The 15488-nt window shown below is 45.8% G+C and overlaps 1 protein-coding gene across 9 annotated transcripts in view; it reads right to left on the minus strand.

Annotated features, from left to right (window-relative positions):
- Window positions 1–5883: 5883 nt before the first annotated feature.
- Chchd3 (coiled-coil-helix-coiled-coil-helix domain containing 3) overlaps window positions 5884–15488 on the minus strand; it is a 256469-nt gene continuing 246864 nt past the window's right edge. For 8 of the 9 annotated variants that reach the window (XR_015685388.1, XR_015685387.1, XM_087656520.1 and 5 more), the window contains one exon: window positions 5884–6570. Coding sequence is in view for 7 of the 9 variants with exons in the window: in XM_087656520.1 (XP_087512646.1) it covers window positions 6547–6570 (24 nt within the window). In the remaining 2 variants the exon portion in view is untranslated. The remainder of the gene's footprint in view (window positions 6571–15488) is intronic. The other variant, NM_001106588.1, reaches the window with a different exon arrangement.

The following is a 15488-nucleotide window of genomic DNA, read 5'->3' on the forward strand; positions in this document are numbered from 1 at the left end:
GCATCCCCCACCATTGCCTGTTCTTTCGGTCTCCAGCTCTCTGTTCCTCTATCCCTTAATATTTTATGCAGCACTCATCATTATTTGACATTATCGTATGGTTTGTCTCCCTGGGAATGTATCCACAAGGCCAAGACCTTGTTGAGGGGGATGGAGTATGCTGCATGCTTGAGAGTGTGTTTCCGTATGCACATGTGCGTGTGCATGCGAGAATGTGTGTGCGCATGTTCGTGCCCCGTGTGCGTGTGCCAGCCTCAGGTGGTATTTTCCAGGAGGTTGTCACCTTTTTTTTTTTTTTTTTTTTTGAAAGTCAAGCAAATCTACTTTTATTCAAAGAGAACAATTTCATTAAGGTTTAAAAAAAAAAAAAGATTTACAGGCTGTAAATCTCAATTGCTGCCCAAAGGAGGGAAACAAGAGACGTGGGTCGGGGAAGCCATAATCTTTGAATTAAACCAGCACGGCTGGCAGCCACATGGCAGGGAGAGAGACTGTAGACAAAAAGTGAATGAAGCCCAAGGTGTTAGCCAAAGTGTGACTAGAAAAGCGGGTGGACTTACACAGTAGCATGGCTGTGCTCTGTACCTCTGTAGGAGGTAGGAATCCTGGGGATGACAAATACAGTGCCTCATTAAAGGTATAATTATGCCTATTTCCTTAGCATGCCCCGAGGTTAGCCAACATTCCTAGAAATGATTCTACCTCCCAGAGGGGCAGTCCCCTGGCCTGGTTTCACTGGATTAATTTGTTTGTTGTGGGTAACTTGGGATGTTAGGTCAGTGCCACTCAGTGCTTGGCACTCTCAGGTAGACAAGACTGACTCACTAGCAAGTCTCAGATCTGAGTGTCTCACCTTCCCAGCAAGGGAATGACACAACACTGGACACACTGCACTGTCTCCCCAGTGTGGGGGACAGGGATAATATGTATCCCTACCTCCTAGGACAGTGTCCCCTGCAGAGGCTCTGCAGACTTGAATTAACATAGGCACTTTTAAGGCAATGGCAGGGGTTGGATGGCACTTCTCCCAGATGTCTAGAGTGGAGTCAAGTGGTAGGAGCCCATCCTAGGGCAGCACTTAAGTTATCCATACTGGAGAGGCTGGCCAGGAACTCCAGACAGAAGGGTTGGGGATTTAGCTCAGCGGTAGAGCGCTTGCCTAGCAGGCGCAAGGCCCTGGGTTCGGTCCCCAGCTCCGAAAAAAAAAAAAAAAGATCCAAAAAAAAAAGGAACTCCAGAAGACAGGAACTTGTGGGTTCTCCAAAGCATCATGGGCAGCTCTACACTGATGTCCATTCCTGTCCAGTGGGAAGGAAGCCTTCCCGGGCCCATCACTGATCTCCTCAAGCTCTACATTAGGCTCTTTCTGTGGGAAGAGTGGGTGCTCCTTTATTTTAGGTCCCCAGTAACCACGTGGGTGCTGAGAACACATTTTGAGAACACAGAGACAACTCAAAGTGGATCCTTGCATCCAGCTAGCCACCATCTTGCTCACCTTCTGCCCAGTTGCTCCCCCTTTGTGCGTGATGCAAATCACTGTCGCTGCTCTGAGTCCATGTGGTATGAGAGGCTCCTTCTCAAGACTTGGCTGGTGCTCGTGCTTCTGGGAGTGAGGGGCAAAACCATAGCAAAATGTGCTTAACACCCTGGCTCAACACTGCGACTGGGGTCTGGGCTGGGAGATGCACAAAATGGCATCTTGACTCCTGGGTGGCACAGGCTGTGGTAATAAGCAGGTGTCGACTGTCACCTGCCCTTTGACCTTGATTTTATATATCAGCAGGGAGAGGGTGGAAGCAGGCTTCCAACCTGTGCTGTGGGTGCTGACAAAGGCCACCAGTAGCCAGGTCCCCAGCAGGCCTGACAGTTGAAGGGACATTGCAGGAGGTTCCTCAAATGTGAGCCACTCAGCGCCCCTATCCATTAAGGCACAGCTAGAGTAGAGTGGTCCTCAGCACGGACCTCTGACCTCTAGCTTGCACATTTGCATTTAAAAGCCATGATGGAAATGTAATTTTCTTGGAAGGCAGGGTTATATTCAAAGCACACAGACTTCTCCACAAAGTGACAAGGACCCCAGCTGGATGGGTCCTCCCAGGAGAGGTAGAGAAGGCTGCATGAAGGGTGGGCAGAGAGGTGAGGAAAGTCAAATTTTCCTGCATAGGGAAAAAATCTTTGAAGTGTGCGGAGGCCTTGCCTAATCAAACTGTGAGCCGCTCCAAGCACTTCATTAAATCCCAGTGTAGCTGTTTTCCATTTAGGGTTGACTTGCTTTGAGGGAGTTTCAGGGAACAGTTTTAATTTCCAACTTTCTAGACTGAAAGCAAACGCTGGTCAGATTTCCTGGAATCTAACATGGATTTGACATCGTGTTACCCTCTAAAATACAAATGCCCTTTATCATGGTCTAGAGAGGGCCGTGGATCTGCAAAGGCGGGAGGTACCTTTGACATGGGTGATTTTTTTTTTGGTTCTCTTCTTACACTGAAGCAATTTCCTGTTTCTCCAGCAATATTGAAGCTGGAGGCCAGAGAAAGGGAGAGCGCAATGTGGAAGATAAATTGTCATCTTTGTCACTCAAACTTCAGCCGGACAGGGGAGAATGAATTTGCAGGTTTTCTTTCTTCCAAACACAGGTAGGGCCCAGGGACCCTGGAAGGTACGGGAAGTCTATGCTCTGGCCACACAACTCCTGTGGTGAGGGACTCACACCTGGGTCACGGACAGTAAAACCGGCCGTGACCTAAGTTTATCGATTCAGCCAGCCCACGGAGACATAAGACTCTCCAACAAGGCCCCCATCAGAGGGAGTGCAGGAGCTTCCCTCTGCACCGAGCCTAAACAGATCTGTTGTTCCGGAGTCACAACAGTTACAGGGCCGCATACAAGAAGCATCTAAGTCGGAGTTGTTCAGACATATCTGTTCCTAGGTTAGAGCTTAGTTGGTAGAGGGCATTCGAGCATGTGTGAGAATCTGGGTTGATTACATCCCAGCACCACTCAAAGTGGCTGTGGTGGGGCCTACTTGTAGCTTCAGGTAGAGTTAGGAAATCTGACATTCAAGGCCATCTCTGGTTCCAGTGAGTCTGCAACAAGGCCCTGTCAATAAATAAATGACTGAATGAATGCACGAGAAATTGGCTAAATAATACATTGACTAGGATTGCATTTTAAGGGTGTGGTGGGGTCCTCAGCCCTTATCCCTCTGCTGCATGTATTTCCCTTTCTGCTGTTTTACTGTTGGCTCCTGAAAAATGGTTAAGAGAAAACGAGGGAGAAGAGACGGAACCCCCCACATTGCACCCCCCTGAAGACCTGGCGGAGCGTCTGCCTGTGGTGGAAGGGCTTCTCAAACAGAACTGCAGCCTCAACCCATGTGCAGCTGCCACTGCTGTACGGCCTCAAGCTCCTCCGGTGAACCATGGGTTTTAGACTCGAAAGTCAACCGCACATCTTAGGTTCGGCCAGGGATGGCCTTTTGTGCTTACTCTTCCTTTGGAGAAAACATTCCATTCGCAGGGTTTAAAGATAAATGCAAATGTACAGAATTGACAAAGGATAAGAAGTCATATAGAGCTGAAGACTTAGGGGCTAGAACAGGAGGCGAAGAATACCCTAAGTCAAAGGAAAGGACCACAGTGAGAGCCCTGAAGGGGCCCGGTACCCACACGGCCCTCTGCACTCCTGAGGTAGAGCCTCTCAGGAGGGAGGTGAAGGCACTCTGGTAGGAGGGTAGGTATATCTAGGGTCTTAGGATGAATTCTAACCCATTCACTCCAAATTTCAGGTCAGGATAGAAAGTCAAAACTCCCAATTTTCAACTCAGTTAATTGCTGCTGTCCTTTTGAACTGTTAGCTGCTTTAATCTTTTTGTTTTCCATGACTACATTGTTATTAGCCGCAGTCCCTGTTATGTAATGGGTCTCCTGAGCTTACTCCTCCACGATCCGCTCTTATGGCCCATGGTATGTAGGTGTCTGGCAAAGGTAATTATACCTTAGGCTGAACAGTCCTGCTCAGAGAACGGTGCCTCTGCCCCCACTCTAAACCATGCGACCGCTTCTACAGCTAGGCCAGTGCTGCTTAAAACTGCTCTAGAAGGTTCTCACCAGCTGACTTGAGGCCACACGTCACAAGTGAGGTTATTAAAGATCAGTCAATCATTTTAAAATCATTCCATGCTAAGTTTTCTATAAACATGGCCTCTCAGAGAAGTTCATGCAGTTGTCTTCTGAAAATTCACCAAGGATTTGAGGGTGGTATCCGCTAGACAGCGTTCTAGCCCTGACTTGATGAGTTAAACTACTCCAGTCGGAGATCAGTTCTACTTAACCGGCACTTCTCGAGCCTCAGGTAAGTCTCAACACTCTCCAAGCAGTCAACCAAGAAGCTCAGCAGCCCGACCAGAGGTATGAAACCACCCACAGAGAGGTCTATAAAGACTTAGAAAAAGACATCCTCGCACCCTCTGATGTCCTCAGGGTTACCTTCCACCCAACCTGAATATCTAAATAAGTTAACAGTTGGTCCTTCCAGAGACAGCCTGACAAAATACACCACCCATGGGCTCGCTCACCCAGCTTTAACTGCCTGATTCCTCAGTGTTGCCTTCCCCTGCCAGCAACAAGACTGGCAACCTGGGATGTGCCAAGTTCTTGGCTCCAAAGAGTAAAACAAAACAGTATAGGAGGGAATTTGTGAGTTAGCCGATTTGTAAACACTATAGCAAGCTACTGTGTAAACATTTGTTTCTATGTACCTATTATTTCTCTCAGGCAGTTACCTGGATGCCACCCTGACAGTGTGGAGGTGCACTGCTCCTTGAATTACACATGCCTCCATCAGTCACACTTAAATGAACCCACTGATTGTACATCATTAAGAGCCAGAACAAGCCAACCCAGCCAATAGAAGAACCCAAAACAAAAACCCTTCATTAAATGGCAATCACAGGGTTGCTCAGTAATTATGGAAGGAGGGTCTCCACTGCCACTCAGAATGAATATCAGGTCTCCAGGTGTGTTCCCATCTGACAAGGCAATGCCACTCAGAAGATGCCAGCACAGGGACCTGGATGAACAAGAAGCTACATACATTTAGGGGTATTCTGAGAAGTATCAATCCAATATCACTTTGACTTTCTCTAGAGGAAAAGTTAGTTGGGCATGTGGGCAGTCTTTCAACGGTCCTGACTCCACAATACCATTTTACTGACGTCACGGAAACCCGCATTTGCTGGGTTTCACAAAATATATGTGGTAAGCCTTCCAACTCTTTATCCCATTGCTTGCACACTGGGTCCCTTGGCCTTTTTACATCTCAAGAGAGGGAGGTACAGGAGGGCCCTCTCCAGTTGGCAAGTATTGGAACTGGAAGTCAAACACAAGTTACTTTACTATAGAGTATACTTATGTTCTTAATGTGCATCAGTGTGTATGTAGGTTTCTACAAGACAAAAGATGGCTGACATCACATTTCCTCCTATTTCCTAAGAGGGGCCACAGTAGCTTCTAGGTCCCTCAGATTGAGGCTGAAGGCCCAATCCTAAAGAAAATAGTTATAATCAGGAAGTGGCAATGAACTGGGAAAGGAAAAAGCTCTAGCCCTTGGTTGTGTTTTTAAGCACTAGTATGGCAGGGTCGGGAGGGCCTTATAAAGGTTGTCTACTGCTTCTGGCCCCATGCAGAAGACTTTAAGTCATGCCAAAGAAAGGAAGGTTCACGCACTGTGTAAAACCTTACTGAATCCACCAGTGTGAGAGGCAAGCTGCAGGCATCACTGTGGTGCAAATGCAAACTAACAGCAATGGAGCCAGCGTGATTCACCCACCCAGACTTACTCCAGCCAAAGGAAAACATGAGGTCCCCAGTTAAAATGCCAGTCTTTGTCAGAAAATAGATTTATTATTGATAGTGAGTGAAGTTGTCAGTATTCACTACTTGGTTGAATAAGCCAAGGTTGCCTTTATATTGACAAAAATACCTTATTTTACCTGCAATCATAAACATTATTCCAGTAAAGAGGTACATTTTCTCTCCTGTCTGTCTGTCTTGGAAGATCATCATAAGTTACAAGGAATTAGCTCCTACATAGCAAGAGGCTCACACCCAGCCTCACAGCCCAGGCCACCCGATACTGCTGCCCTAGCCCAGTGCTTTCTTGCTGTCTCTATTTTGAAATAATTTAATGTCCCTCCTCCCAGCTTTCTCAGGGTGAAGTCACTAAATGCTGGAGCCTGGAGTGAAGAGAACACTTTATGTCAGTAGAAGTTGGAAACAGAGAACAAAAAGGTGGGGTGGACCTCTTTCTCTTTTATTCATTTTGTAGTTTCATTAACACTTAACAGTGTTCTCTGATGACTGATCTAAACCGTGGCTTTTTAAACTGTTGATCAAAACACGTTATGATTCAGTTGAGTCCACATTCCAGTGCCTGTCTGTTTTTAGTGGTCTTCTCTTTAATTGGGTCATTTTCAGACTACGAAAAAAAAAATGTTCCACCTCTGGAATTAACGTTGAAGGAGCTTCGCATGTTCTCAGGGTAACTTTAGCCTCCCTTCTCCAGCATGTTCTGCAAGAGAAACAGAAAATATGAGTTTCACTACCAGAAGGTGAGGGCAAACAAACAGCAGGGGCCATTTAGGGCGATTACAGTGCTTTTCAAATACCAACTTCCAAGCCATGGAACAAAGCATATCCTTCCCCATCTCACAATACTCTAAGGGAACAGCGTGTCTGGTCTGTCTGAATCTCCTAATGACCCACCCACCAGCACCTTAGAAGGTGAACTGGGGAAGACCCAGGCCTGTACAATGGTGGGAGTGTGCTGTGGGCTAGTAGCACTATGTGGGGCATCTGGAAACGGAGATTTTGCCGAGACAGTGTGGAGTAGGAGAAAGACAGTGTAGCAGTTAAGCCCAAGGGCTCTGGAGGAAGAATCTCATCTATGAACCAAGCCCACACCCACATAGTGCAGCTGGCTCTGGGCAGAGTGCAGATATCAAGTCTACGAAGCCCCAGCAGCACTACAGGCAGATCTCTCCCCAAACTGTACAAGTGTTGGAATGGGGCTGGGGCTGGGGCTAAAACCATCACAGGGAAAGCATAGCCAGCTGAGGCAGGAGGAGGCACAGCTCCCCATTCTTAAATACCTTTAAGAATGAAAAAGCAGTCATCTCTCTTTTATTTTTGAAGCAGGTGAGGCCGGTGGCTAAATCTTCCTCCTGTGCTCACAGCCCCTGTGCCCTCTCAGGCTAAGGTTCTGAGTCCTCACTACATGAGTAAAGAGCTATGGGAAAGCTATCCCAGGTACCCTCGGGAAAGGGAACTAAGGAGAGACTAAGCACCTGTGATGGTTTGCATATGCTCGGCTAAGCAAGTGGCACTACTAGGAGGTGTGACCCTGGAGTAGGTGTGTCACTGTAGGTGAGGGCTTTAACACCCTTGTCCTAGCTGCCTGGAAGCCAGTCTTCTCCTAGCAGCCTCCAGATGAAGATGTAGAACTCTCAGTAACTCCTGCGCCATGCCTGCCTGGACAATGTCATGCTCCCACCTTGATGACAATGGACTGAAATGTTGAACCTGTAAGCCATGGTGTCTGTTCACATAGTAAAACCCCAACTAAGATGGCATGGTAATAATTTATTACTTTTTACTTATTTGCTAAATATTTGCTAAGGTTTATAAAGTAAGACATGTACGCGGTAAAAAAAAAATCCTCTCACGGAAACAAGCATGCATGGGAAGTTTTTTGTTAACCTTGCATTCAGGGAAGCTAAGAGTTCAAAGGCACTGCCTGCCAGGACAGACAGGAAACTGGGGCGGTGGGTAGGGCAGATGGTGAGGTAGTGGTAGTTAAGAGTCGAGAAGAGATCAGCTTGGTTAATGAGGAGGTAGGGCCAGAATGGATATGAAGTGGACAGGCTTGCCGCTGGCCACTGAAAACACATGGATGTCCAAACAAATGCTTTTTAAACAGGAGAATGGCACTCATGAAACTGAACCTATGTCCTTGGCACAGTGAACTAAACAGCAGGCAATGTGGGGGTAGGAAGACCCAGCAGATTGGATGAGAAGCCAAGTAAGGGTGAACCAGGAAAACATAGGCACAAGAAGCCTAGAGAAGAAAAGAGGGAGGTGAGAAGAGTTGTGACCGTAGTGACAAAGTGTGGGAGGGGACACTCTGTGAACAAAGAAGATAAATTCGGTTTGGAGTTTGTGAGCTGATTTTGGATGAGGCATTCCTATAATATCCATTAGGAGTTACAGTTTGGAAAGAAAGGTCAAAAGTCAAATGACTTAAGGACGAAGACAATGGGGAACATGAAGAACAGAGTGGAAGGACAAACAAGAGGGTTTTAGGCACTCTAAACAAAGGGTGTACAGTGATCTGATTATTCTGGGGTCTGTGATTATAGGCCTCTAAGTGGTCTGCAGACAGGGGCACTGAAGAATAGACTCAAAGGAGGCAGGCTAGTGAGAAAAACAGGAGCAGGAAGGGAAGATGGCGCTTCAGTTAACAGGAAGTTAGAAAAACACAAGTCTGGACAAAATGCAGGGTAAAGCTGAGGAAGCATAAACTCCACTTGGTGGAGAGGCCAGGAAAACATCCTGCATGAGGCTCCTCTCAAGTGCACTGCTGGCCCAGGGTTTGTGGGAGCAATAGAACTGCAAGTCAGACACTACCCACCACTGTCAGTGTCATAGCATTCTCTAGGCTCACTGTTTTGTGACTTGATTTGTGCAAGTCTTCAATTACAAAGGTAGGTGCTCTGTAACTGCCTACTATACAGACAGCCTCACTCTGCCGTTCTTGACTATAAGCACAATGGAAGCCAGTCTAAAGCAGATCTACACTGAGGCCACTTAGAGCTTCTGGATACTCTATGGTTGCTCTGCACTGGGGGCTGGGGCCATAGGTCCCATGTACTTTTGAATTCACTAATGGGAGCCTTAAGCACTGTGGCTCTGCTTGGTCTGGATCCATGGTTGACTATGGATCACTACATAGCCAGGTGACAACATGCCTCCTTTCTGTGTTGTGACATAATCTGCAGCTAGTGGAACACAATGAAAGCCAGAGTTAAGAGGTTCTCTCGGAGCTGATGGATTCTTTTAGCCATTCATTTCTCTTCAACCCCAAGCAATTATAGCTGAGTAATTTTCAGTGGAATGCCAGCAATGCTCTACTTTCCTGCAGAATGACAAACTGGACACTGGCTCAAATGGGGATCAGACTATCAGAATACAGGGCAACAGACGCATCGCTCTCTGTACTCACATTCACCGCGCCTTGCTACATGTATTAAACCCCTAATCCCTAAGACATATGCAATGGCTCAGTGGGTTTGTGTGTCCCTCTCTGGAGATATAAGGGAGCAGAGGAAAGCTGTGAGGCTGTCACACTGCATCAGCTGCTACCAAAGGGTGGCAGAGGTGGTACAAAACAGCCTCACTGCTGTCAGAGACATTAACAAATACAGCATCAAGTTGGGATTTTAAAAGGATGAATAAACTGACAAACATTCTGTGCTATTACTCTATCACAGATGTGTGATACCACTCTGTTGAAAGCTAGAGCTGGGGCCTTTGGTTAGAGGGAGCCCCAGGACTGACAGGGCTACACTGCACCTCACAGGCTGTCCCATAAGCTCTGCATCTTCTGAATCTGGATGCTGCTGGGTTGAATTTCAACACTGCATAAATTAACACTGCATAAATTAACATAGGAAATTCCCCAAAGAATGAAGGAGAAGCTTTGCAAGCTATATTAAAAACCAGCACTGCTTTCACGTAAGAAAATGCTAACACTTAATCTTAATGTGGGGAAAGAAGTTCCTGGCTGCTGCTCCTCATTCACATATTTGGGTCTGCAGAAACGCCTTCTGTAAACAGCTGCGTAAATTACCAAAAGGAGTGAATGCTCCAGGAATCAACGCTGCTCTTTTCCGCCACCTCTTTCTGTTCCAGCCACTGATGAACTCACTCTGTCAGACAGAAACAGTGCCCCTGGAGACCCAAGATAGTGTGCCATCTCCACTTATTAAAATGATCTCAAGCACCTTTCTCAAATATTTCTGTTCCACAGCCATCTCCAGTTTCTGGATCTCAGCTTTCTTAGAGAGGCTGACTAGCAGTTACAGCCGCTGGCTGTCTCAGTAAATTTAAAAGCAACCACCCTGTACTGCTAAGCAATCATTACAGAGAGAATGGAGTTTTAAAAGAGACCACCCAGAGTATGTGCTCCTGGAGGGGAGCTACCTAGCATCTCCCCAAAGTTTTGGACTCAGTAGAATTAGGTGTGGGCAGAGGAAGTTCTTCCTAATTTAGGGGCAGGAGAACTAACATAGCAGCAGGTCCTGAGTCTGGCCAGCCTCAGTGCTGAGGTTTCACTTAGGAGAGGGCAGATCTGTGATGGGGAAAGTCAGCGGGAGGACTGTGGGTTGAGAGAGGGAGAACTTTCTACCTCAGCCTCAGTGCTACCTGCCAGCTGGGTTTTGAAGATCTGGAAGTCTGATTGATGCACTAACTAGTTTTGCTTTTGGTGTGCTCCCTGCAGCAGGATTACACTTTCTTCTTCCTGGTTTTGTAGGAGACACCAGTCAACTTTGCCTGGATCTCATTTCATATCAGCCATGTCTCTGTGTGACATTCAAATTAGCTTACAAGTAATTAACTGTTTATACAACTTGCCACAAAAGTAGACAAACAGTGTCAGACTGCATCTCTAACTTCTTAGAAAATGAGCCCTGGGAATGAAATACCTATTAAGAAAAATGAAAATCCATGGTAATATTTCTTATATTAAATTCAACTTCTTTAAAAAGAGAAAATGTCATAAAGTAAAGTACTACTCTCAGAAAGAGAGAGAGAAATACATCCCTGGGATGAGCAGGGCTTGCGGGACACCAAAAGTTTGAAACAACTTGCTCGGACAGCTTCAGATCTGATGAGTCACCACCCCACAGAAGGAGCAAGACCATTCTGTGTGCAGCCATCCAGCCACTAAGCAACGACAGAGAATTCATGGAACATAATAAAAACCCGTGGCCAAAGGCCTTGCAACAGGCTGCCTTTGATTTGCCTTTGTACTTTCTGTTATATGAGAGGGGCTGGCTTCTCAAGCTAAGCGATTCTGGGGATCTGAATGAACTGTCGCTGTGGAGTGTGTTAGCCACAAGACAGGCTCAGCGCTCTTTCGGCACCTACTGTGACTACTAGGGTGACTGTCCCCCAGGATGGTCCTTCAGAGGTCACAAGATGGACAGCACTTCTACTGGTTTCTGCCTTCTCCCAAGCCAACTTTCCATCAGAGCGAGTTACGTTTAGATGCAATCCTAGGGATGGTGAGTTTAGACTTCTCCTAGGTAGCCTGGATTGGTAGCTAGTAACAATGACATGCTTTGTCATGAAGAAAAACAGGCAGAACCCACAGAATTTGGTGCAAGTTTGGGGTGCTTGAGCCCACTTCCAACTCAGAATCCTTAAGGGGCAGGTTGCTCATGCACGATTTAAATAACTTTCATAGATTGTGAGATTCATGTCTGTGTCCTCCTGGGTTTGAAATGCAGAGCAGATGATGAGCTCTGCTAGGATATGGCCCATTCCCACTCTGGAACCATATAAAGGAAAGGATGAGGTTGGGGTTGATGATCTCCAAGTCCTCCAGCTCCAAGAGCCTGGTCCACTCACCCTCACACAGGCATGGAGCAGCCTGCGCTGGCAAGGTTTTCCCCTCAAGAGCCCGGATTTCCAAGTAACAGATATTTCTAGGTTTCCAGAACCTTTTCGTGCTCAAAATAATAGGGGGACATTTTGAAGTCTAGCTGAACACAAATCCAAATTACAGGGGAGGTAAAATACAGTGTCCCTGACAAACTTTCCTTGGAGAAATTCCTCTATACATGATGATCTTGTAGTCTTCTATTTTGGAAATAACTACTACTGGAGATTTCATTTATACTTTATAAATGAGAGGACTATGGACATTAGTTCTGGGAAGTGCAATTTTGAGATCTACCTAGCTTTACTGGTTAAGGTCTTGAGTTGGTATTTTCTCTATAGCCAGGGCACTCTGATCTCAACAGTTTAGCAGGAAAATCAAGTCTCAATGGAAAACCTGCTTGGCTACCAGTCTACTGCCCATGCTCTAATTTAAGTCTTTGTATAGTTTATGGACCTTTGACTCCCCCATCATCTGACTTCAAGCCTTATGTGGACTCCAGGCCCTTGGGGGAACTCCTGGTCTTGGTTTTGTCATCCTGTACTGTTATTTCATCTCCAAGGTTGCTCATGGCCCGGACCTCACAGAACACTAGGAGCCCAGAGCTGGCTAAGGCACCTGCATTTTGTAATGCAGTTTATTAGCTGGCAGGCAGCTTGGGGATAGCTGCTTTTTACTTTACTGACTTTGGAGAAACTGTGAACTGTTTCCAGCCCCTCCTGGTCATCAGAGCACTATGTCTGTCAGGAATGTGAACTTGAGAACAGGGTATGCAGCTGAGGTGCTCCAAAGCAGCAGACTAGCCAGTCTCAAGGGCAACTGACAGCAAACTTCATGAGGTAAAGACACTAGACCCCAGAAATCTGAGAGGGGCACTATCACTAAACAGACCGTGCCTCTTGAGGCTATACCTACCTCTTGTTCTCTACAACAAAAGCAGAGTCACTTGCAGGTAGAGCTTCAAACTCTCAGTTCACCAAGAAAAAACTAAAGTTGTGCTCACCACTAATGGCCTGGGATGGTGGAGACAACCCACCCCCCAGGTGAACAGAATTGTCCATGAGAATCCTACTAATTTCTTTATCTTTTTTGTGTGTAGCAACAGGGCTAAAAAAAAAAAAAAGCTAAAATGCTTAAATTCTTAGCTACAAAGTAAATGTTAAAGCAGTGGAATGTCACAGGAAGAGAGACAATACTAACCTGCAAGTCAGCCCTCCTTTAAAACTAGGAATTGGAGTGCCAGGTATGGCACTGTGTCCCTTCAGTCCCAGTCCATGGGATGCAGAGGCAGGCAGATCTCTAGGATCTGAGACCAAATTTGTTCACATGGTGAATTTGAGGCCAGAAAGGGACAGGGATGGACACACACAGACAAAGACACACACACACACACACATACACACACACACACACACACACACACACACACACACACACACACACACCACTCTGCCTCAGAGGAGGAGGAGGAAGAGGAGGAAGAGGGAGAATAATAATAATGATAGTAAAAATACTGGGGGGACATTTTGATCTCATTTACTCCTGGATTCCCATTCTGTTCCCCGTAACAAAGACCCATATAAGTCAGGTATAGCAATGGGAACCATGGTTTAATGGCATGAAGAGGTAATTCAATATTGAGTTCAGAAAGTTAGCAGGTTAAGCAGATATGTGAGAGGCACAAGTGTATGTCAAGTGACGTTCATTTTTAAATGCTGTACATAAACCTAGGCAATAGCTTTTACAACTGAGAAATAATATTAGAGCAATTTAGTATCTTTTTTACCTCCATGAAGAACATATAGCTTAATACGCCGACAGTAAGTCTAAATGTCTCATGTTAACCCACAAGGACTTGTTTAAGAACAGCTGAAGATTAATGTCAGCCAGTGGATGACTAAGAGAGAACAGCAAGGGTAAGGAACATCCGGAAGTTTGTCTACCAGTAAAATCTATTAGTCTTCAGAAAAGTGCCCCAGGGACCTGTGAGAGCCCAACCTTATGAGTCATGCGAAAGTGGAGTGGACTCCTGTGATTATCCCACAGGGGAAACCCTTGCAGTGTCGGAAATGGAATGAGACCTAATGGGTTGCTGTCCTGTTACATGTCTAATATGTCTGGACCTAACTGAAGGCTAAGTGAAGGGAACTGGTCCACCTGGAGTTGTACACTAGGCAGGGAAGACACTGTATACTAAAAAGCTTCCTTCTAACAAGAGAGCAGAATTGGGGTCCTGAGGTTAGACTATCTGCACAGGGAATGAAGGGACAGCCCAGATCGGAGCATGACAGCTACTGTTGATGCAGAGACAGCATGTCCCTGAAGCCAACATAGGCGTTCAGGGAGCAGGCCAAGCAGCCCCTTTGCTCATGGACACTGTCATCTCATGCCCTACGTGTGACCTACAGACTATTACCATTGCAGTAGCCTTTAATGTGCCTCTCTCATATCTTGCCATTTCTGTCCTCATTTTCTCCTCACTGTCTCATTCTGTATTTGTGGATGATGGATGACTCTTCTCACCTGCTCAAATAACAAAGGTCACTTAATTTACTCTTAAAATGTTTGTTGTTTTGTTTTCACGGCAGGGTGCATCTTGCACTACTTGTTAATTTGCGTCATGACTTCCCTATGTTTCAAGGCTCTCTGTTGAAGAATGATGGAAGAAACCATTTCTATTTACATCTCAGGCTATCATAAACACAAGTATGAGTTGGGGTAGGTTACCTTGAAGTCCTAAGGCTTAAGGAGATGAAAGGGTTAATGCTTTATGGCTGGTTCTCGATATCTTAGTGTTGTCTAATCTATGACAAGACTAATTCTTTTTGATAACTTGGTTACCATCCACTTCCAAGTAACTTAACATAGATCTGTGAAACGTCAGACACTCTTAACAGACTAGCTAGCCACAGCAGGCTGAGAAGCAAGTGGGAAAGAAGTATCTTTGGAATCACTAGTCTAATTTCATAGTTTTCCTAATGATGATCCTGAATTTGGGAAAACAAAGGTGTACTCAATACTGTGCATGAATGAAACAACACAACATCACTCAATTCACCAGTGAGAGAAGTCAAGGCTCAAAGTCAGAGACCTGTTAAGAGATAGAGTTTGGATCTAAACCCCGACCCGGCAGATTCTCTCCTCTATAGCACTATGTGCCATATGTGACCTTGTTGCAATGTTTATCCCATAGACAGGACATCATTGGACTAAATGTGGTTCAACATGACCTCATCAGGCAGGGTGGATGGAGCCAATGCTCCAAGGCCTTTCATGTTGCCACTTCAGTGATACCAGAAATCACACTGGAAATAGACACCCATGTCAGACACCACCCATGTCAGAAACATGTATTGAGACATAATCATCTATCAATGACTCAGTCTAACTCCATAAAAACCCACGAGTCAGTCTAGAAGTTCCAAGGGTTCAGGGAGTTGCTGTTGAAGGCTGCAGGCTTGCTAAGAGCTCATCAGAGGCTTTTGTGACAAACAACATGCACCACCTTAGCATGAGCAGCCTTACCTCTAGCAAGTTCTTTAAAGAAGCCTGGCAGATATTCAGCCATGCAAGCACTGCTACAAGCAAAGACCAGACAAAAGCAAGCCATGTGGCTTTTCAAGAAAACACAGGCTTTTAATCTTGATTACATTTTTTTCTACTTAATGTTACTGCTATTTCCAAGATACCCAGACTATAGCTACCCTCCTTTTAGATATTTATGGAGTGTTAGAAATTTATACTAAGTGGTATTATTAGAACAGGAG

This window comes from Rattus norvegicus, chromosome 4, assembly GCF_021556685.1.
Source record: "Rattus norvegicus strain SHRSP/BbbUtx chromosome 4, alternate assembly SHRSP_T2T, whole genome shotgun sequence".
Taxonomy (NCBI): Eukaryota; Metazoa; Chordata; class Mammalia; order Rodentia; family Muridae; genus Rattus; species Rattus norvegicus.